At 30.3% G+C, this 24,074-nt stretch overlaps 4 protein-coding genes across 4 annotated transcripts; 3 read left to right on the top strand and 1 right to left on the bottom strand.

Annotated features, from left to right (window-relative positions):
• Positions 1-3,664, top strand: LOC119677094 (laccase-like). The gene is made up of 3 exons (XM_038088362.1): positions 1-40; positions 1,618-3,356; positions 3,422-3,664. Exons 1-3 carry the CDS (start codon positions 1-3, stop codon positions 3,662-3,664), a joined length of 2,022 nt encoding a protein of 673 aa, XP_037944290.1.
• A 2,015-nt stretch (positions 3,665-5,679) lies between these two features.
• LOC119682297 (serine protease grass-like) lies at positions 5,680-7,550 on the top strand. The gene is made up of 6 exons (XM_038095707.1): positions 5,680-5,835; positions 5,903-6,060; positions 6,126-6,595; positions 6,673-6,875; positions 7,037-7,132; positions 7,201-7,550. The coding sequence occupies exons 1-6, from the start codon at positions 5,748-5,750 to the stop codon at positions 7,524-7,526; spliced, it is 1,341 nt and encodes a 446-aa protein (XP_037951635.1). The 5' UTR covers positions 5,680-5,747; the 3' UTR covers positions 7,527-7,550.
• A 2,363-nt stretch (positions 7,551-9,913) lies between these two features.
• LOC119682209 (superoxide dismutase [Cu-Zn]-like) lies at positions 9,914-12,682 on the top strand. Its single transcript, XM_038095581.1, has 3 exons — positions 9,914-10,225; positions 10,446-10,664; positions 12,376-12,682. The coding sequence occupies exons 1-3, from the start codon at positions 9,977-9,979 to the stop codon at positions 12,655-12,657; spliced, it is 750 nt and encodes a 249-aa protein (XP_037951509.1). The 5' UTR covers positions 9,914-9,976; the 3' UTR covers positions 12,658-12,682.
• A 52-nt stretch (positions 12,683-12,734) lies between these two features.
• LOC119682208 (protein FAM98B-like) lies at positions 12,735-14,445 on the bottom strand. Its single transcript, XM_038095580.1, has one exon. It carries the CDS (start codon positions 14,325-14,327, stop codon positions 12,987-12,989), a length of 1,341 nt encoding a protein of 446 aa, XP_037951508.1. The 5' UTR covers positions 14,328-14,445; the 3' UTR covers positions 12,735-12,986.
• Positions 14,446-24,074: the final 9,629 nt, after the last annotated feature.

The following is a 24,074-nucleotide window of genomic DNA, read 5'->3' as shown; positions in this document are numbered from 1 at the left end:
ATGCCCATAATCATTTTGATGACTTTAAGTAAGACAATAGGTAAGCTGATCCGACCAAAACATAACACAGAAACAATTATATTAACAACAGGCGTTCGTCAAAAGCATTTTGTTTACGCTACAATATTTATCTTTAATATAAACAGAGCACTTTTTTAAAATTGGAATAGGTACCCAAAAACAACCTATCATTATAATAGTGCAAATATTAGCTATTAGCGCTATAGCTTTAAATATTCTGCTATATTACAAATCAATTCGAATTCTGTCGAAATAGGAAAAGATAGGATATCGAAGAAAAATAAACACTGAACTAAAATGAATGTAATGTAAAACAAAGACCAGAAAGACTAAACTATGAATTTGCGAGAGAATATTGCAATCTATAGCAATAAACGACACTAAAACAGGATATATGGTAGTTAGATAGTCTGGCAGATTAATTATATTAAAATTGAAAACTGTATAAAGTATTATTGGGCAGTGGAAGTAGTTAATAAGAGATATACGTATAATAAAATATACATATAGCAATTATAAAGTGAAATTCTAGAAAATCATAAAAAATAAATGATAATTTGAGACAATGCTGTTATATAAACTGAAGAGTAGTAGTAAGTTAGGGAGGATTGGGTTAATTGAATTTTAATCGGATTAAAATACAAGTCTTTGTGAAAAATGTTCTATTGGATGTCATTAGGAAGCACAAAACTGAAGTTATTATTAGAAGCAAAAATAGTAAACCACGATCTGTAACATCTATTGTTATGAAAATAAATGAAAAGAACTTTCTTAGCGTTATTCACGTTTATTTTGTCATTGTCCATTGCATGCAAAACGCTTTCCAGTTGTAAGACCTTCTCTTAAGGGGCATCTTAATGTTTTTTACATCTTAACATTTTTTACACCCTAATATTAATGGAAGTGAAAGTAAAATCGTTTTTGTTTTTTTAGTTTTTATTTCGAGCGTTATTTTTAGTATATTTCTTTACGTATTTCGACAAATTTGCCTTTGCTTTCATCAGGAGAATACCTGAAATTTCTAATATAAAAGTTATTAAGAACTTATAACTTCCTAACATAAATGTCCTTTGCTGAACATATGTCTTCGTGATTCCTTCCATCAAACACAATTTTGATAGTCAACGAATTCATAGTTCATATATTAATACCAGCAACTAGTTTAGCATCGAAAGATCAGTTACTTTCCTATTTCTCAATGGACTACAGACTTAACCATTCAAACAAAAAATTTATTTAACGATTTAATATTAATAAGCAATAAAAAGCATAACTGCATTATAAGCAGATAATTTTGGTGTTATGCGTCGAAGACCTCTTATTATGCGACTCAACTATTGTGGAACATAGGAATGAGATGCATACTAATAAGCTCTCAACGCTAGTATGTGATTTTATACATTTTGCTTATTTACCAAAATTGTTTCGAAGAAATTACTTTCGTTTTTATTAGTGAACTATAAGTGCTTTAGTTTTCAGTTACCTCTGGAAGAATGTGGACGTATAAACGGTTATCTAACAAAGGCTCACAAAGCTTCAATAAACACTTAATAATTTTTTTACTTTTTCTATTCTTCATTCAAATTTGTGTATTAGCAAAAAGTAGTGACAATTCTATTGAAGATGTATCTGCGCAAACAAACAATACAAACTATTCGACAGAAACTTTCAAAATTATAAATAACAAACCAAATAGAATAAATAAAGTCACGAATGTACAATCTTACAGGAATAAAACTAAAATTACAAAACATCCTGGTATAAAAATTGAAGACCTAAAGGATATCGAGGATTTACGCTCTTATGGATCTTTTGAAAATCATCCATGCAGACGCGTTTGCCAAGAGAACCAAGTTTTAAACTGCTACTACAGAATGTTGATACATAATTACCAACGCTTAGGCCCAGAATGTAGCCGATGCCCATACGATCCCATGGCTTGCGAGTCTGAGCGTTGTATATATGGCGATGGAGTACCTACACCAGTGATGGCAGTTAACTATATGGTTCCTGGGCCAGCCATCGAAATATGTGAAAATGACACTGTTATAATTGATGTTTTAAATTATTTGACCGAAGCACACACAATGCACTGGCATGGCTTGCACATGTCACAAACACCAGAAATGGATGGCGCACCATTTATAACACAATATCCCATACAGCCAGGTGAAGTTTATCGTTATGCTTTTAAAGCAGATCGTAGTGGTACAGTTTGGTATCACAGTCACACTGGTTGGCAACGTGCTCTAGGTGTGGCTGGTAGTCTTGTTATACGGCAGACACGTCAAGCCAATCGTCAAGCGCATCTTTACGATTACGATCTAATTGAGCACACTTTGATGATACAGGATATTGTCTACAATTATGATTTTACACGTATTACAAATATACTAATCAATGGCAAAGGAAGAAACCATCGTACCAACTTACCTGATAATGATTCACGTCATCGTTACAAGAGGGTACGAGTCACACCAGGCTATCGCTATCGCATGCGTGTAATTAGTAATGGCGTATTTAATTGCCCTATAGAGTTTTCAATTGAGAATCATAAAATGCTTATGATAAGTACAGATGGCAATGATATTGACCCCATATTAGCGGACAGTTTCTTCTTGTCTTCAGCGGAACGTTTCGATTTTATTTTAGATGCTAATCAATACGCTAGTAATTATTGGATACGTGTACGTGGCTACAATAATTGTAGTACCACAAATTTGTATCAAGGGGCAGTGCTACATTATCGTGGCGCCGCAAAGAATGAACAACCATCTAACACATTGTCTGCGAACATTTTCGGACGTAGCAATGTGTCACCAAAAATTATTGTTAATGGTATAGAAGAATATATATCCTCAAATACAACATTCAGTAAACACACTGTTGAAACACAAGCTGCAGAATCTGAAGCTACAGAATCAGTCAATATAGCCACATCAGCTCTACAATCACTCGAACCATTAAGTTGGCCGAGATACACGAAGTTTTTGACTTATTATAGTAGTTTCGGTGTTTTTGCACAACGTAACGGTGACATAGCTTTTCAAATTGATGATATCACGTACCTTCAACCGGATGTATCACTTTTGCAAGCACGACCGCTGTACCAGGACGAAGCGTATTTCTGCAATCGCTCTGCTATGTATTCAGCTGGCTTCGACTGTGTACGCGACAATTGTGAGTGCACAAACGTTATACGCTTACCAGCTTTTAAACCCATTGAAATGGTTGTAGTTAATTATATGCAAACCACTCATCCTTTTCACATACATGGCTTTACATTTCGTTTAATCGGACAAGCAGTTGTCGGTAATCAAGCCGATCTGAGAAGAGTGAATAACATTTTGATTTTTACTTTACAAATTTATTATATGTATCATTTCTTTTCGTATTACAGATTGCTGAATTAGATCAACGTGGATATTTAAAAAGAGCACCACCGGATTTTCCAGCTGCAGAAAAAGATACTGTGCAAATACCAGGACTTGGATATATTATAATACGTTTCATCAGTGATAATCCTGGTTTTTGGATGTACCATTGCCACATTGAGCAGCACGCAATACAAGGCATGGTTGCTATACTTAAAGTCGGAGAGAATTACCAAATCAAACGTATACCTCCAAAAATTCGTTGTTAAGGAAATTTGTTGAACTTTGGAATCGTTTAGATCTTATAAAATAACTAATTAATGAGAGATAAAATAGAGAAAAAGCAGCGAATGAATCAAATCAAATTAAATTTAATTTATATTACATATATAATTACTTAATATTTATTTATTATATAAAACCTTGATTAAAATAATTAAATTATTAAAACCTTATAAAGTTTCTGAAATACATCTCTCTTATATATAGTTAGACATCCGAAGTAAAAGCTAGTAAGACTTAAACTACATAACTAGCACAACTTATGCTGTTAAGCATTATATTCTTCTAGGGTGAGAGGGAAAATTATATTAGATCCAGTCGAAACCGTTAGAAAGTAATTTCAAGTTGTCAGTGGGCAGAACACTGCAGAGCACTGCAAAAACAGAACAAACACACAAGTTCTTTTATAAAAAATATAGTGTTTCATATAGCCAAAAAATACTTTACAGAATACTTTTTTATTTCTTTTAATAATAAGATTTGTAGATAATCTAAAATAAGCATTTGATTTCATCGATTGTGTTTGTAGTGAATTATGATCTACCCTCTTAAGGTTAACTTCTTCATAACTATACTGTAACTTGTTTTCACCTTATCTGGATATATTTGTTTTAAATTGGTATCGTCAAGGTTCAATTGCACTTAAAATTGTTAAAATGCAGATCTTAACAATACTATGTTAGGATCCAGAATGTCCTTGCAAATAAGAAGAATTGATTTCAGAAATTGGTTCAGATGTTTGTAATATTTCAAATTATATTTGATTTCTATAACATTTTAACTATAACAAACTAATGGGCGATTCTCCTTAGATTTCCCGTTCTATACGTATTATGTTTTTTCTACTTTTTTCTACTAGCTAATATGGGAGGTTTTAATTCGAAGTTGGTCTAGAATTTTATATTCTAATAAGACATATTAATAGTAATAACTAATTGTTTTACAACAATGAATCTATTTCAAGTAGAAAAAAAGGTAATGGTTAGCATACAATAAAGTCATTAAAAAATACTTATGTAAACATGCCGCTTAATACTGACTTACCCAAACCAACTATTTCAGACTAAACTCTGAATGCTCCCTTATAATTCCTGCCAAAATACTTGTAATTTCTATTTCCAAATTAACAATAAGAACCACTCTAGCTACTTCAAATCTAGAATACACAGAATATACACTCTTCTCACTAGAATCACATCCCTACAATCTTAGCTTACGCTAAAGTATGAAAGTATGATGCAATTTGAACAGTACATCAACAGTAAAAACCAATACAGCAATGAAAGAATAGAATCTGAAAAATAAACCGAAGAGCGTATATAGAAAATGGAATAGTCTATAGCCCATATCCTTGTCATGGTGGCAAAAAAGCATAGATTTTCGATACTTCAAATTATGGCAGAATTCATCCCTTTCCTTAATCCTTTCAAACAATCCTTTAAGTTTTGATAGAAAAAATGTGCAGAAAAGCATTTTTCATATTTTGCCACAGCAACGCTACCTCTGGAGTTCAAATGTCCTTCTCTCCTAGTGGAGCATAGGCCCTGTTTTATAATGTTCTATAAAAATTTTCATTAAAATCGAACTGACAATTCGTACAAATATTCGAACATCATAAGTATTTGTATTTTAGAGCTTTCTTATTTTAGTTTTAGTATACTAGATTGATAGATAGATTGTTATGTCTCATAAAAAGTTATGATTATAATGCCTCATTTTTATATAAAAAGATATGTCTCAAATTTATTGTCACATAGTGTAATTATTTGTAATACGTAATATTGCACACTTTTATTATGAGTATAAAATAATATACGATAATATAATAATCCACAGTACATTATTTAAATATATGTATGTTATATAGAAGTAGATTCATCTTCACGTAGTCAATTATTTCGTCAATTATGTATAATTTAAAAAGTACTGATAACAAAATCAGTGAAGGCACTGATACTGATAATAATTGAAAATGCTTTAGTCACTTTTAGAATATAAACAAATCAAGTACGAGTAGCTCAAAATCAGACCTCATTGATTCCAAAAATAAGAATAGTTGATGTTAAAAGAATGTCTATTATGTTCTTCTTGGAATTAGTCATTTTAATTGGGTTTTTTAAATATAACGCAGTACGAGCATCTGACACATACCACAGCAGTAAATACATATACTCAAAATTTTATATAATTGGAAAATATAAGTTACGTGAAAAAAAAATTTACAGCGAAGACATGTCTAACTCCAGATAATGTACATGGATATTGCGTACCAATGGCCAAATGTGAACGAATAACATGGATGATAGAAAGTTGGGGTGAACCATATCCACCGTATGTTGTGGATTACATTAAGAACAGTCATTGTGGTATAACCGGTAATATTGTAAGTGCTTTTAAATAGTTATTCTACTCCTTCAAGTTCAATAACAATCTAATTACTGTGTTTAGCATTATGGTTGCTGTGCTATTAATGATTTAAAAGGATTTCAGCCTACACATCAAGTTCCTACACATCAAAGAACTACTAATTACAATGTGCCTGTGCTTCCAATACCTCGCACCCCTACACATCAAAGCACTTCTGATTACAATGGACCGGTACGATATCCCCCTCCACCTGACCCATTTTCCTTTAACAATCAACATCATTCAATGAATGGTTATCAATTACATGGAAATAATTACTATCAATCATCACTACCAGTTGGTGAGCAAATCTTAAGTTCAATGCCATGTGGCCCATTCGCTGGCCATCGGATCTCAAATGGTGAATTTGTGCGACTATTAGAATTTCCTTGGATGGCTTTATTGGAATACGCTGGTGCTAAAACTCGTAAGCGTTTTAAGTGTGGTGGTACTTTGATTACAAATCGTTACGTGCTGACTGCAGCTCATTGCGTCACTGGGGCAAGTGAATTGTGAGTTGGTATAAACTATCCAATCAAATAATATTCAATATATTTACAATATAAAAATGTCATTTCCATTGATACAGAATAAGCGTCCGTTTAGGAGAACATAACTTAAATACTCAAAATGATTGTGAACGTTATTTTAAGGACTCTGGTGACATATACTGTGCACCTATATATATTGATGTGGGTATTGAAAGAACTATACCACATCCTCAATATACAACACGTCCTATTAGCAACGATATTGCCTTAATCAGACTCAGTACTGCAGTACAGTTTCAGTGTAAGTAATTTAAAGCAATTTAAATTATAACAAAATGTCAATATGTACGAAACCATATATAAAATTTAATATACAGAAGTAATAAATTATTATAGATTATAATTTGCTAGTAGATATGTCCATATATAAATCAAATCAATATCTTAAAATAAAACTTATAGCACATATAAAGCCAATATGCTTACCACGCGCTCCTTACGCCTTCAATCATGTTCCAGAATCTCTCACAGTTAGCGGTTGGGGTGTTACAGAGCAAGGTTATGAAAATATATCTTAATCATGACATCATATATTCATTTATTGATTTATTAATTTTTATTCAAAGGCTACGCAGCTGATGTCTTAATGAAAGCTAACTTACCTCTACAAAATAACGCAGTTTGTCACAATGCCTTTTTTCGGAGCATAAATATAAATCCCAATCACATATGTGCTGGTGGCGTTGATCACAGAAGTACCTGTCGAGGTGACTCCGGTGGACCACTATTTGCACCAGTAAACTACATAAATAATGATGATATCCGTTATGTACAATTCGGTATAACGTCAGCTGGGGAATTAAGTTGTGGCGATAGTAGTCATAACTATCCTGCTATATTTACACGAATTTCGAATTATATGGATTGGATACTCACCAATATAGTGTTATAATAAAAATATAATTTATAAAAATAATCCCATTTCTTTAACTTCTCTAATTAGAGTATTGTATCAACTGGGGTATGTCGACTTAAAATTTCATTAGAATGTTTGTTACAATTAAAAATACATTAGTACGATATTCTGTATACATATATGAAAAATATAAGGAAATCTATGATTAGGACAAACAGAAACTAATATCTACTAAAGTCCAGTCGAATATTAATATTCAATAAGAAAATATGGTAAAAGTAATCAACAGCAAATATCATTTTAATAAATCGGTATTCGAACCAACATTAATATATACCGCAAAAAGCTAGCCCACATGAAGAACTTAAACCGTATATCTACTAAAGGATACAGTGATTGAAAGGATAGTTAAAAAAGATGTGTAGAGAGAGGATTAAATAAAAAAAAAGAAGAATAGTAAATCCAGTAAATTTTATGAGAAACAAAAACCACTTGATACGTTGACAAATATGGAAGCTTGAGAATATAGAAATAATTAAAACATTATTTTAAATTCGCAACAATTGTAAACGAACAAATGACCCAAATTAACGGATAATGTACTTACCTCTTGAGAGGAAACTCGTGAAAGGTTTCATTTCAGTTCAATTTTTTATTCTCTTTTTTTAAAGTTTAAATTTTGTTAATTATACAAATTTTTTAATAACACAGAGACCAACAAACGGCCTTGATTTAGATGTGCATAAGTTATAAAATATATGTTTGCTTATAATGCCTTTTCATTTCGACATTGTATAGACAGGTCTACATTTTTTATATACTCTTTGATGTCGTTTATATTCTTTCCTCCTTTTAACCGGATACCCAGCAACTTTTTGAAGATTTTTCACATGTGATATTCACAGTTTACCGAATCTATGTCAGTTCAGTTAGAGTTAAAATAAAAGGTAATTCCTTAATTAAGAACACCGTAAAATTGATTAATTACAGTGTTCACTCGTTAAATGCAACAATTAATTCGTAACATATACTGGATCGTCTATTGTCATTAACAATGAGTCTATAAATCCTAACAAAAGTTCTTACTAAAGAACAAAACTTTTATTACTCCTTCACTAAAAGAAATTAAGGTTTATACACTTTTCTTGAAAATAATTATATCAGAACTACCACTCTATCACAATTCCTATAACTATTACTGTAAGGGGTTTTTGGTTATGGTTTTGCAGCCAAATTTGAAAAAAAATTATTTTTTATTTTCGACTAATATTGAAATTTTTAACTTCTTAAAACAGTGCATTACCTTAGGTTCTTTTACAAAAGCATTAATTTACATTAGATATATTTTTTTCATTTAACGGCAAGTTTCCCAGTATCGCCAAACTTTCGACTTCAAAATGCAAAAAAAAGACCATCATTGGGGCAGAATCATAGCAGAATCTTCCAGACTTTTTATTTACTCGTTCTATCTTAGTTAGGTAATATTTGAGTTGACAATATCCTGCTAACAATTCAGTACAGCATTTTTATCTCTAAATGTACACACATTTCTCGAATCCTATCTACAGAACAAAATCCATCATGAGAAATATTAATATCTACGTTATTCTCATACGTTATTTAATATAGACGTTTCCATAACAATATTACTGGAATTAATCATCTGATGCAAAAATTTGGAAACTATACAAATCCATACAAAACTTAAAGCTGATATTCAGGTGAGTAGCAGTTGCTTCTCAGGAGTCACTGGCTTGTAAATTTGAAATCGAGAATTCTTTCTTACAAGACTATCGTAGAACCAATTTAAATTTATGATCTCCAAATATTGATAATACCAGTTAAATAAACATTGATATTTTCAAAAAATTTAGTCAAAAATGTTCCTAGTGATTACTGAAAACCTTTGATATATTTCAAATACATGTTTTCATAACAAAAACATATATCTGATGGATAAATCTGAATTCACCTGAGTTAGAGAGAAACTTAAACCATATACGAATACTTAAATTAGAAACTCAGGAATAGACATTCTTTAGAAATCAGAGAGCTCTTGATAGTAAATGTTTCCAAACATCCTCCCCATCCAATAATAATAGAAAAAATGCATACACTTCGAAATGGATTTTACTGTAGTTTGCAGTACTGGTGGGTTTGCGAATAAAATTACCTAATTATTGTCAATAAAAAAATATTTATTAAGTACATACATTATCAATATGTACATATCACTTTCGTACTCCGGCCGTACTACAAACAAATAACTATGAGTGAATAACTGGCAATTAACCGAATCAATAACCATGAAAACCGTGTCGAAGTAATCATTGTCATATCCACATTTAAAAAAAATCTCAATTCAATTGGAGGTAATTTTTTCCCAAACAGTTATTAAGCAGCAGTTAACATAAACAGTCGTTCTGAACGCTTTTAAATATTCTACATCTATTTTCTGGTCAATTTCTTTCTCTCAGTTTGTGAATATGTACAGTTTAACGGTATTTAGTTCCCAACATATAATCATTTCCGTCATTTTTGCTTGTTACCTTACACTGCCTTTAATTAGTGGACAAAACATATTCGAGCGTTTTCGTCCCAGCAATGTGTCTCGTTCAAATGAAGACTTAGTTAAAGTAGTTTCGGGAACGAAAGTGAAACGTTTCGAGAGAATGACAGTGCCTTTGGGTGGAAGTGTCCTACAACCTCATTTACTCAACTATGGTTATGGTTACGTAAGTTGAAGAAAACTATTCAAGAATCTAAATTCTAACACATACCAACAGATTTATGTTATAGTCGGTATTCCACATTTTGAAAGTGGATTAAGTGATTACATTATGAGTTATCCTGTTTTAATAAAAAGAAGAAAAAGTGATATGTGTGCAAATTTTTGATTTGAGAATTTTTACTTTAAACTGGCGATATATTTTTTTAAACATTAACTACACGCAGGTTGTGCCCCATTGGCAAGCTTCCGCAAAACTAATTGGAGATGGCGACAATGCCGCCGATGGTGTGATCTCATTTCAGCAGTTGCCATACAACAACGATATTAAAGTAACAATTAATGTTACTGGCCTACCTCCTGGTAAACACGCCTTACATATACATACTTTTGGAGATCTTAGTGAAGGTTGCAAGTCTACTGGTGGACAATTTCCAAATAACTTCGTAAGTCAACGAATATATATTTACTTGACAATTTTATAACATAGTAGATATAATAATTTATTGTAGAAAAAAGACGCGAAATAACTCTTTTTTAAAATAATAAAATATTATATTTTTACTTAGTAATACACATCTCAAGTTCCGTTAAAGTTAGACTAGGTAGAAGTGAGAACCGTGCTCTCCAAACCGCACTTTAGTATTAAATTTTGTTGCTATGAGTAAGAGAATGTTCGTACGACAAATCGAAAGCAGTATCTTCTAATCTGAAGCTTTTTTCTCACAAACAGTGTATCTTTAAGAAGACCATTCACCCCCCAGTTGCGATAAATAATAATGATTTTTGCAATCATATATCATAGAGAAACGTGGAATAATTAGATTAATATCCCTAAACATATGAATTATTAATGTCCATATAGCATGGAGGTTAGGATAATCGTTTACTCAAAACCAATTGGATTACTTCTTAAGAATTGTCGTTACTGAGCATTAAATTTCGAAATGGAATCGAAGTGAGTTTTGTCTCCGTCTTACACTTCTGTCTTACACTCCTAAAACAAACTATATTTTTCATTCGAAGTTGAATACAAGATTTATTTTTCAACAGCGCAAAGTACATAGTTAAACTAATAGTAAATCATGAAATCACAAATTTTGGCACAAATCATCACATATTGCAGATCCGAATATAAGTGATCCGCTAACTTTTATATTCAACGAAAAATTTAAAATGTAAATTAAATAATTTTATAAATAAAACTACTACAAAGGCTTATATGAGCATTGATATATTTCAAAAACCCACACCTCTCTCTCTGGTCTTATTTTTGCAGGTTCTTACTTCCCTCTTCCTCTTTCATATTTTTAATATCATAATGAACTTCTAGATTTTGATCCTTAAATATGGGTAGAAATTTTTTAAATCCTATATTAATTCCTAAAATAGCCATAGTCTATATTGTTTATTATTTCTATTGGAAGTTTTATAAGGTTCTTCAAATACTACCCATATTCTAATGGGTAAGAACTCTCATACTAACAACTTTGCTTCTGCAAATATAATTATGCTAATTCTAAATAAAAGCACTGCAACATTTCTGGTCACTCTGCTTAATTAATATTTATTGCAACATGTAAAATCTCAAACTGATGAATAAAGTTTTTAGGAAAAAAAGCTTCCTTGCCTTCCTCTGCAAAGCATCTATTAAAGCGCCGTACGCAAATCAACCTTAAAGTGTAATTGGATAAATCCATGTTATCTAATACCATAGTGTCTAAAATTGGTTCCGGATAATATCAGATATTTAATTATTTCTTCATTAGTTTGAAATGAAATTTTTCTAGACAACTAATCGTTCCATTCTTTGTTTGCACCTAGACCTAACAGCACTTTTAGTGCTCAATTTCATCCCGTTAGATAACCTACCTTATCCTAATGATAAGGAATGTTTCTCTTTATTTATATGGAATAATTAGCTCTTTTACCTGGCGGCTTCTTTAAGTGTTAAAGTGTTTGTGTTTAAGTTTTTGAGATAAATAAGCAATCGTTGCCATAACCGGCACTAGTATAAAAATCAAATCATGGTGATATACGCGTTTCTGCATAATAAATTACATTAATAATTATTAATAATATATTGCGTTATATATATATTGCTTATACATTGAAGGAAACACTCTTAATCTAGTTTTTCTTATATTCACCTTATAGATAGGCAATGTTGACACCAAAGACGATGGAAGCATATCGGCAGCATTTCTTAGTGTGTATCTTAATTTATTCGGATTTAATGGGATTGTCGGTCGTTCTGTAGTAATCCATAGTAAACCAATCGATTTGAATACGGCTCTAAATGCAGAGGTATTTTCATCATCTTTAACTTCAGTACCAGATGCTTTAGCTTATCAAAATGAAGAAAATTCGGTTGGACCACCAATAGCTTGTGGTATTATAAGCATAGTAAGAACAGCTACTGTAACTCCAGAGAAATGATTATTATAAATATAGTATATACATATAATCTTGTAAAAATAAAACATATTAACATTTTTGATTAATTTTTTGACAAAATTGTTTTTAATAATTTTCGCTTATGAACACAAACAATTAATTTATTATAGAAGTATTATATAGCACGTACCTAGATATATATATATTTATTATATTATTTAAGTTCTAAATAATTCAAATGATCGCATGCAAACTCGTACATAAAATAAATAAATATCGTATTTTTTTATTACTACTAAACATTATACGTTTACGTTTTTAGCAAAAAAATTTAAGAATCATATATTAAGAATCGAAGAACTGAGATTATTTTAGCGGCGATTACCGCCACCACCGCCTCTGTGATAGTTGGACCGTCCTCTAAAGCTGTTGCTGCCACCACGTCCGCCATTATCGTTTTGATAACTTCTGTCACTGCCTCGATCGCCACGATCATAATCAGAACGTTGATTTTGTTGCCACCCCGTTCCTTGCACACGTCCACTACCACTTAGCCAATCACGTCTTGGTTCATTTTGTTGCTGTGGTGCAGAAAATTGTTGCCAATTGTTGCTGCCACCACGTCCACCACCACCGCCGCCAAAATTTCCACCGGCGTTGCCACCTCCACGACCACCACGGAAATTGCCACCACCACCGCCACCTCGTCCGCCTGGACCTGAAGAGCGTTGTTGCTGCCAAGAAGGCATTTCTGGCGGAGGTGGTGCATGTTCGTGTGCTCGCCCTCCACGATCTGGCACGCTGCCAATAATATGTTTTTGTATTTTTGTAGCTGTATTTTTACGTACATTTGCTGAACTGGTTTTTTCAATTATAGCTAAGTCTGAACGTGCAACTAATAGCGCTATTAAATTGGTATTATCTCCACCAGTTTTATACTTTTCGATTTCCTTCATTTTCTTTTCAAATCGACTCGAAATCTCATTTTCAGAATTTTTCATTTTTTCTGACCATAGAAAACTTTGTATTGTTACTTCAAGTCGGGTTAGAAGCACTTGACGACGCATTATATATTCCGCTTCTAGATCTTGATTTATTCTCGCTAATTCCTTCCACTGTGCGTCAGTGTATTCTTTTTGCATACTTAGTAATGGTTTATTTATAACATCAGGATGCACGTTTCGTAGTTGTTCCTCGACTTTAAACTTCATTTTATCAAACAACGCCTTTGGTGATATATTATCTGGTGGTTTACCTAAACACAAATCGCGTGTTAATTGTTCTAAAGCACGTGCAGTATTTGTTTCAAATTTCGAAATGACATAAGACTCCTTTGCAGGACATAAGTGAAACATCATCTTTACAGCCATTAATTCATTTATTAGATACTCCAACAGCTCTAAACGGGATTCACGCGTCTCAAAACGCTCTGAAAGTGGACCAGCAACAAATTGTGTAAATGGGCACCCGAGTTCCTTAAGAAATGATGACAATTCCATAGCAAATTCACTGGGGTCATTGACATCCTGTGAGACTTGTTCATCAGTTTTTCGCAATATATGCAATTCGTGCGCTAACCAGCTTACAATTTCACGGAATTCGGGGCTACGTAAGCCTGTTTCCAAAGCACTTGTAAAAACATCATTTTGTGTGCATTTCCCGGTATATTTTAAAGCATTCAACGAATCTATAATATCCAATTCAGACTCCATATTTCAAACTACAAAATAATGTTTGTATATTATCGGCCACACACCGGTGTGGTAAAGCGAATTCAATAAACGTCAAACCTACAAAAAACAATAAGTGTTGCCAACACATTGTACGGCACTAATACCATTAGTGATGAAAGTTCTTATAATAAAGAAATATTATGGTTACTCGATTGTGAGTTCAATTGGTTGGGTATTTATATTTATTTCTGATTTTAACCTATATCTATATATATTTTTATATTTTATACGTTACAAATTATTACTGCAAAGCAATAAATTTCGAAAAAACTTTATATATACATATTTAAATGTTTTAAATAGTCGCTTATTTACTAAACATCATATTAATATAGGTATAGTATGCTAAATGAAATAGATTATTATATATTAAATCGTGTGCAAAAGTTCAAACTTTCTGGCACTACAAATATAACGCCTTACTCAACTTATCTTCTACTACCTGACTACTCAGCAATGGTAAGGCACAAGTAAACAATTTGAAATTAGTTTTTATTATTTTTTGGAAGCTTATATGTGAAATGTGTGATAAAAATTAAAAAAGCAGTTATACAAATTTCTTATCTGTGTTTGTATTATTATATAACTAAATATAGTGTTATCTAACTATACCAATTTAAACGACAGTCTCGATTCCACTCCCACTTTTTGAATAATACGTCTTAATTGATTTGTCTTTGATTTGTTTGCTCGTGTCTATGAAGTCTTAAAATTAAATAATTTCAATCATTTTTTTGTAAAAAGGTTTCGAAATAAAAATTCTTTCATATTATTTCAATTTATTGAATTTTAGCTAACCATACAGCTGTTTCGAATTTTACCAAATACCCATCATCAGTGGTCTTGGAAATATATCTTGTGTTTAATTATGCGTGAATATTTTTTTGATACTACAAGTACTTGCGATTGCCCTGTCAAATTTGAAGCTCAGAGTCAGCGTTCATTAGTCAACTTACCCAAAGCCGTAGTTAACTTGTATGTTCGCAGATTTTTCTGGAGTTTTGCTTATTTAATGTGAAGGTTTATTAACAAATTCACTTGCTGTGTTACAATTTTTTTGAAAATATATTCACTCTTTCAATATTTGTCAGCAGCAGATGTAAGATGCTTTAGCAAAAAATCTTAGCATTTCATACAAATTTATAATTTCATTCCATACAAAAATTAGGTTTGTATACATATATATTGACACATCTATGTTACACGTTTTATTGCAATAATATAATTTGTATTTGATCGCTAGTAGAATTTTACCACACATATTAAATGTGCCATTTAGGCATGCTAACTTCAAGAATATTCGTGAGTTCTTAGTGTTTAGTATTAATTACAAGAACGTCTGCCCATCTGCCAAGTTCGTGGGAAACATTTCCCTAACTTATCCGCCCGTAACTTTTGCAAAAGTAACTCATATTAATAATAAGATACTCACTTCTGGTAGAAAATACTTAAGTCGATATGTTCACCAGCCTCAAGTCATCTTTCAAGTTGCTACTAACGTACTAACTTACTTGCAATTTAAGTATTTACCGTTTTACTTACTGAATACCAAGCTGTTCTGAAACACAGGTCATTATTGCCGAAATCATGGGGTTAATAATTAATACTATTAGCAACAGTTTTTTGTTTTGCTTGCTCTCCATATTCTTTTAGTTTACCGAGATTTTTATTTATCTAAGATTTTACTTAGATCTCGCTTTTTAGCCATGTTCTTCAATTTGTACAACTTTTGTTCTGAGGCTTTTGTTTTTAAGCCAAAAGAGGTTTTCGAAAATATCGCTATGCAGTGTTCTATTAAAAGATCAATAATTTCTAAATATTAACTATATTAATTAAAAAATCTGTGTAGAATTATTTAGCGTTTAAAACAACATATGTTAATTTTGAAGACCAAGCTTTGATAACCGGGAAATAGAAGCAGTTGCTGGAATACGTGTAACCTGATATGTCACAACTATATGAAAAGAATCTTCATAAGACCAAAGAATGTTCAGTACAATGGCTTACAATGTTAGGCAGTATTAAAGATGTGAAAGGACATCTTATTTGTACGAGGATTAGACACAACAAACAGTGTCTTAGGTGCCCAACTGGACTCGGTATAAAATGTTGCTTTAATGTTTCGTTTCTCGTCAGCTCATAAGAATATCGATTATAATTTAAGTGATTCTGTCCTCTGTAGGTTTTAAGGCCTACTTTACACGTTGGATCAAATGTTTTTAGTATGAAATCTGAAAAAATATAGACAAATTTTGAATATATGAAAAATAACTTATTAATAAATTAAAAGCGTATGTTTCAACTTATACTGGTAGTATGTTTCCGCTGGCTTCGATAGACTAGTTAACTTACTTGAAATTGTTTGAATTACTTGAATTAACGTGCTTTTACACTAATATTATTATAAAATTCAATAATATGTCTTCATTTATTCACACATCTGTACATAGAGATCTATAGCACTAGAAATATAAATAAAATTACAAGACGAATATAGGGATTAGGATAAGTGCGAGTGAATGTATTCACGGTATGACTCGAATTTCTTTATTACTCAAATAAAAATATTGTTACGTGCCAATTGGAATATGGGAAAGTGCATTCTATAAGTCGAATTTTTGATTTAACTATGAACCCATCTTGGTATTAGGGGAAGTCCCTTTTTCCAAGCAAATGTGTTATTTTTTTTGCTTATGTTGGTTCTTTGTGCAAATGCATAGAATTGCATTTTTCTGCCGAATATGACCTCTAAATGCCAACCACTGGATGAGGGAGTAATTCAAAATTTAAAGTTTAAACTTTAAATCCTAAAAGAAGCACTAAAGCGTATAGAAGCAAATAAAAAGCAAGAGAGTATATTTATGGATTGTATAAATCATGTAACAAAAGCTTGAGATATTGATGTTAGTAGTCAAATGATAGCGCATTGCTTTAAAAAAGCTGGATTTGGCCAATTTTCTACATGGGACGAACACGACGACATTCTTTTACTTTTCTTGAATAACATTGATGAACACCGTAAATGGATGTTGATGTTAAAGTAAAGCAAATAAAATAACTTCCAATGCTACTCTTAATGATTATATTGAGCTTGACAATGAAATTTGTTCATCAAGCTTTTCTATAGATGACAATATTATTGAACATCATAGCTCTGAATTAGTGGATCCGATTCTAAACGCAACGAAAAGTGATGATAAGAGTTCGGTGGATGAAATTATTCATCAACCTTCCAAGAATGAAGTAGAAGACTCATTCAAAATTCTGAATTTTTAGACGGATTCGAATAGCAAAGAAAGGACAAAGACAAAAATTTTTTATTTTTAATTTATTGAAATTTGGCTGACCATACAACGCTGTTTCGAGTATTGCCAAGTACTCTTCATCAGTGGTCTTTGGAAATAATCGAATTTTATTTAATTAGTTTATAGTCCGTATATAATTTGTTTGGACTGCAAGTGCCAGGCTTAGAACTCGTGCCTGTCAAATTAGAAGCGATGACTAATCGTGTTTATCCACCAGTAGTCAAGGCTGCAGAAACTGTCAATGCTCAAATTCCAGGTTTTGTCACTAATTTTTTTTAATTAGTGACACCAACCAAAGCACTTGCCGTGCTTTAAATTAGAACGAGCTTATAAACTACAGCTTTATTTGGAAACACAAGTTCAACGAATTGAAAATTAATCTTTGAGCTTGCCTATTTTTGTTTCAAAGCTATTCTTTTATTCAAAGCTTTTATCTTTTAATTTTTATTTGCAAACGAATGATACTGGAACTTATGAACACTATAAGGCTTGAAATAAAGTGGAATCTTCTTTTACTGAAAATAAGAAAAAAATTAAGATCCCAAACCTTTATTTCTGAATATTTTACTTCACTATAAATTCTGTGCGGTATTTGATTTCAAATAAATAAATAAATATCTTGGAATGTAATTCTAGTTTCTTTCAAAACTAAAAAAATTCTGATTCAAAGTCTCCATAAGTCGAACCTTTTCTTTGAAAAATTATACTTCGAGTTATGGAAGTTTGTATTTACTATCGGGACTTGCCATTTCTTCTATTTTTTGAAATAATTAAAATTACTGTTTTATTACACATTAAAATATGATTTTATTGTTTTAGAAACGTATATATATATATATATATATATATATGAATTCATATTTTACAATATAATTCACTAAATTGCATATATGTTTATCATTACATTTATATTACACTGATGGTTCGTAATTTATTTATAATATATATATAAATATAATTTTTACTTTCTATACATTACATAGTTTTGCGTCTTAGTTTTATGTTTTGATTTCTTATGACTTTTGTTTAATAATTGTTTTTAATAAATAATATTATATTATTGTATTATATCTAACATAAAATATTTTAATTTAACGCTACTTATAAAAACAACTTAAAGTTAATCAGTTTCAGTATTTTTTTCGTACAAAAATAAAGCTGCATTTAAACATTTTTTTATAACCGAAATTAAAATTATAGATGAAACCTTAGGAAAAAATAGTTGCTCATGCGCAATTGCATTTTCATTTACGCATGTACTTTTAATTAGTTTACAACAATGTATTTTTGTATATAGCTTTGATTATATAATTACTAAACATTAATACTTATACCTAATACAATTAATAAATATTTATTTTATCTTAATTTACTTTTAATTACAAAAAGGAAGTTGTAGGATTCGAAATGTACGCACCTTAGGCGCGATTTATACAATTTATTTTATATATTTTTTCTTATCCTTTACATATATGTATATATAATAATGATTTATATCTGGTTAAATATTTTTATTTACTCTTTTATAATATTAAATATTTTATATCATGTATTTTGTAGCTAAGCATTTTGCTGTAATTATTCAAAGCTATAGTCTATTTATTACCAAATTATTTGTTAAGAAAGTATACATTAGAATCAATTCCATAACACATATAGTATGCAAAACAAGAGACATTGTACATAATTTAATTATATATTTAGTTTATTATTATTTGTAAGAGTATTTGTTCTTAATTTATAATTATTCAATAGCATTTTGCAATAATGTGTTCCAAAAAATTTATAAATATATATATATGTTTTTAACATGTATTGTTGAATATTTATCAAACGGTAAGAAATACACAGCACTGTCAGAACTTTTTAGTGACTACGTGCGATTGATCTACGTCGTAAAAATATAACTGCTAGAATTTCAACGGTTAATGCAATCTCTAGGGACATTTCCTATAAGTAAACTTCTTCATTGCATCGAAAATTAGTATAAAGTTTTTAACTTTTTCTACAATATCATAGGAAATAATTAATTGGTTTCTTTTATATACAATATTTCCCCTATATCCGGGCTATGGTATCCCACACTTTAGTTATCCACGGCTTGAAAGTGCCAGGTTTAAAATAACAAGGAGCTGTCGAAATATGGAACATCACCCTAATACTAATTAAAATAATAGGTGTATAGAACAAAAAACACCTGTAAAAGGTATTCAGGATATGACAAATAGATATATATATAATTATACAAACAAACATTACAAGACAAATAAAAAAGTAAAACCAAAAGATCTGATTAGTTCTAATATATTTTGTTAAGCATTAAAGTCAACAAGAACTACCAGTTAAGATACTAGAACAATTTTGTACAATATTCAAAGGAGAAGATAATAAAGAATGATTCCATAATGAAAACCAGCACTAAAGTTGTTAACAATAGACCAGACGCTAAACAACCATACAAATGTTTTACAGAGATTGTCTACAGATATATTCAATTCAAACCCACTTAAATCCTTTATTTTTTCTGAATTCATTATTCTACAGCAGACAAAATATGTAGTATATTTTTCAATTTATTTTATTTTTATTTTTAAGCACAAAGCAACAAAAAGCAGTAATGCAAATGCAGAAACTAAGTACAAATGAACAACAAAAAAACAAATTTGTCACAACAACAATGTTGTCTTGTATACTATATGCGTTTTGTTTTTGTATATACAAAGTTCATTTAAGTGAATAATGAAAAAATTAATTACTGAAAATTATTATGAAGAGGATATTAATTAGAAAGCAAATTCAATCACTAGATTAACCTGTTTTGGCAGACAGAATGACTTAACTCTTTAAAGAGTTCCTGGTTATTCTGGCATATCAGAGAACGGAATAGCTGACGAGCTCACAAGAATCGGTTCAATACGATACCTTGTGGGCTTGCGATCTATCTCTGCTTGCCCAATTGTGTTGTGAGACTAGCTATTGACGGTTTGATCCAATTTGTACATCAAACATCATATCGTATGTAGTATATTTGTATATTAGAATTACAAATTAAAGTTTTAGATGTTTTTAAAAGAACCCAAAGAATAAAAATAATATAACTAATTTAAAAACCGTTGCTAACCTTTCATGAAGTGATAAATCCTAGTGAACAAGAATATTGTAGTACTTATTGATTTAGTATATGTAGTTATCACGTATTATTTCAGATAATAAGACTCATTTATTGACTTAATATTTCCATGCAGTTCATACGAAAAATTAGAACTGCTACAAATTTATCAAGATGAGAAAAAGTATAAAAGTTACCATGATAGTATAAATAACAAATTATTATTTTGAGGCATTAAGTAATATAAAATTTCAAAGGTGATGTCTACAACATCAAGAACATTTACCAAATATTCTTCTATACTGCTCCATCTTAAATTAGGTCTTCGACCACCTGTTGTTATTAATTTAACAAAATCCAAATTAACTTTATTTAAAAAAAAACAATATAAAATACCGAAAAAAGAATATCACAAACAAATTTGGTTCAGAATTAAATCTAATTTATATTAATAAAAATTAAACAGGATTTTTTAAAATAAATATTTGTAGTAAGGCCATCTAGAAATTACATCTGGAAATTACATATATCGCTTAGGGCCATGTTATGTAGAATGTCTCGGGCACGGCATGATTACAATTGTTGTTGTTTTCAATGCAAATTTTAAATTCAAGAGTGGGAGAATATGGAATATGGACCTTCAAGCCACATGTGGTACTTTAGTACCAAAACTGGTACTTTTTCCGTATGGTACCCGGGTACTCGTTTTTCGAAAATGGTAGTTTTTTGAGGCGTGAACTTTATTGTACATACTATTATCCAATTATAATTGGATATTATGTTATCTAATTAAATTTATTTATAGATGCAACTGGCCAGTATAAAACTAATATAATTATATATATTGATTTAGAAAAAATATGGAGACCGCAAAAGGTGGAAGAAAATTTCGATCGAAATGGATTGTAGGACCTTAAATAATATTATCTTATGCAAAGAATTATTTGAAAAAAAATATATGCACCATGTACGGTCAGTAAAAGATAATCCCATTATTTGAATAAAAAGACTTGTGCTGTTCTATGTCTTCTGCCCAGTTTATATATATTCTCTTTTGTTATTAAAATACAACCTTTTTTTGGACCTAAAAAGGTTGTATAAAATTGGAACTTTTTTTACAGAAATGGTACCTTTTTTAACCAATTTTGGAACGGAAAAAAGTGACAACCGTGTTTCAAACTCCAGCATGAGAACTGGCGTATTTGTGCCTCGGCACTAAACAAAGCAGTGTTGTTTAATCATTAATTTCAAATTACTACTTTTAGGAACAAATTACTACAATTTTAATATGTTTTAGTACTGTATTGGTACTGTTAAGTACTGTTAACAATTATTATAAGAAAATATAATAAGCAATTAACATTACAGCCTCTATGAGTTTTTTGTAGCTGGTTATTTTTGGTGGCAAATTGAAAGTAATCATATCTACATTTTCTTTTAAATTTAGGTACAATCAAAAAGTACCAAAGCATTGTAAAACTACGAAATTGGCAATACTGATGTGACAGTCTACATAACATGCATTTTCGGCATAGTCCGAAAGAGCGAATTTTGCCGTACCTGAGACACTCTACATAACATGGGCCTTAGAGATCTCATTCATTAAATTACTGTCATAATTTTTTGACATTTAGACAAATAGAAAATAGTTACTACTACATACCTATAATACTATCTGAAGTGATAGTATATTTCTGTTATAGGCACAAAAACAATTACAAAAAAAATGGATTAGGTTTTTTTATTTAGTCATTAAACCTTTTTTTCCAAAACCACTGATAATGAGTATTTGGTAATACACTAAAGAGGTATATGGTAAGCCTAAAAATACAAATTAAAAACCATGAAATAAAAGTTCATGAAAGTACAATTTACCGAATTTTAACTGAACGTTTCCACTACCGAAAACTGTGTTTACAGTTTGTCCCATACAAGTTCACTGACGACCAAAACTTACTCTTAAGAATTAACACTTGTGACAGACTTTTTTGGCAAAACTCGTGTTTTAGACATCAACTACTATCTGAATTCACCTAATTTGGTACCGTACGATTTTTACCTTCCCAGAAGAACAATTTGAACCAATGAAAAGAAAGTATTTTATGAATATAGAAACCATCCATAAACCTGACATAACTTGGAATGTTTCAAGGCAGTATTTTTTTGGTAAAAAATAAGTATAAAATAATTTTTTCTATTTTTAAGAAGCAATTATCCTGAATGGTTTTGCATGAAGTGAAAATGACACTAGAGTGGTAAATAGTTATCGAATTAATTATGATAGTGTAAACGTTTTGTAAAAGAATGAAAATTCTCTTGAAAACTGCTGACCATCAATTATAATACAATATTTTGGAATAGTATATTTATTTGAAAACAGATTTTAAACCTATTATTTATTATATCTGGTACTAGGTTCCAAGAATGGCTCAATCTACGTTCAAGTGCCACTCATCAACACGACCTATAAGGACTTCCTATAATTCCTATAAGGACTATAGCTGCAGATATATATTTTGGCAAACAACCCGTCTTATTATAATGCATTCTCCTCACCACATTCTAAGCTATATGTTTCTATTCCATGTTCCAACAACAGCAATAAAAATTGTAGCCAAATTTATTTGAAAAATCTTGTCATTGATGATGTGCAAGCAATGATAGTGATAAACTGGTAGAAAAAGTTGAAAAAAATTTTAAAGGGGACGCAAATGTGAACAGCTCTATATCATATATGAACCCCGTTTATTAACACCTATTTTTTAGGCATTGTTTTAATGTTTATATCATTAAAGTTGTTATATTTATTCAATAATACATATTTCAAAAGCTATTCCCTTATATAAAGCTTATAGTTATATCGTATATTAATATTTTACAGCAATGGTTTGAAGTTTTCACAACTATCCTAATAAAAATATGTTATATATTTATGTATATATTATATTATGTTTAAATAAGAAGATATTTATGTTTACAATTTATTTTTATAGCATTAAATTAACAAATATACATGTGCATAAATTTAAGAGGAACGGTTAATATTATATATAATATCATAAAAAATATAATCTATTTAACTTCACTCCTACTATATTTTTTATATGTAATAAATTTTTGCATTTACTTTTGAATAAAACCTGCTTTCTAAATTTAATTGGAGTAAAATTTGAAACTGTTACTCTAAATTGTAAAACAACTCCTGTGATTATTAATTATAGCACAATGTATGTTAATAATTGTTAATAATTATTGATAATTCACACAGGATTGTAAGTGTTTTAAAAAAAAACTATCAGTCCACAAAAATAA

The sequence above is a fragment of the Teleopsis dalmanni genome, chromosome 2 (genome assembly GCF_002237135.1).
Source record: "Teleopsis dalmanni isolate 2A chromosome 2, ASM223713v2, whole genome shotgun sequence".
Taxonomy (NCBI): domain Eukaryota; kingdom Metazoa; phylum Arthropoda; class Insecta; order Diptera; family Diopsidae; genus Teleopsis; species Teleopsis dalmanni.
The sequence above is the reverse complement of the archived record's forward strand: the minus strand, read 5'-3'. Positions and strand labels throughout refer to the sequence as shown.

What these genes read in the sequence shown, in the direction of transcription:
- LOC119677094 (XM_038088362.1), top strand. Translation starts at nt 1, where the DNA reads ATGCCCATAATCATTTTGATGACTTTAAGTAAGACAATAG. An exon ending in GACTTTAAGTAAGACAATAG is followed by an intron (nt 41 to 1,617) that starts GTAAGCTGATCC and finishes TTTGTGTATTAG; the next exon opens with CAAAAAGTAGTGACAATTCT. An exon ending in ATCAAGCCGATCTGAGAAGA is followed by an intron (nt 3,357 to 3,421) that starts GTGAATAACATT and finishes TTCGTATTACAG; the next exon opens with ATTGCTGAATTAGATCAACG.
- LOC119682208 (XM_038095580.1), bottom strand. Translation starts at nt 14,327, where the DNA reads ATGGAGTCTGAATTGGATATTATAGATTCGTTGAATGCTTTAAAATAT.
- LOC119682297 (XM_038095707.1), top strand. Translation starts at nt 5,748, where the DNA reads ATGTCTATTATGTTCTTCTTGGAATTAGTCATTTTAATTGGGTTTTTT. An exon ending in GTGGTATAACCGGTAATATT is followed by an intron (nt 6,061 to 6,125) that starts GTAAGTGCTTTT and finishes TACTGTGTTTAG; the next exon opens with CATTATGGTTGCTGTGCTAT. An exon ending in TTGGGGTGTTACAGAGCAAG is followed by an intron (nt 7,133 to 7,200) that starts GTTATGAAAATA and finishes TTTTATTCAAAG; the next exon opens with GCTACGCAGCTGATGTCTTA.
- LOC119682209 (XM_038095581.1), top strand. Translation starts at nt 9,977, where the DNA reads ATGTACAGTTTAACGGTATTTAGTTCCCAACATATAATCATTTCCGTC. An exon ending in TCAACTATGGTTATGGTTAC is followed by an intron (nt 10,226 to 10,445) that starts GTAAGTTGAAGA and finishes AACTACACGCAG; the next exon opens with GTTGTGCCCCATTGGCAAGC. An exon ending in GACAATTTCCAAATAACTTC is followed by an intron (nt 10,665 to 12,375) that starts GTAAGTCAACGA and finishes TTCACCTTATAG; the next exon opens with ATAGGCAATGTTGACACCAA.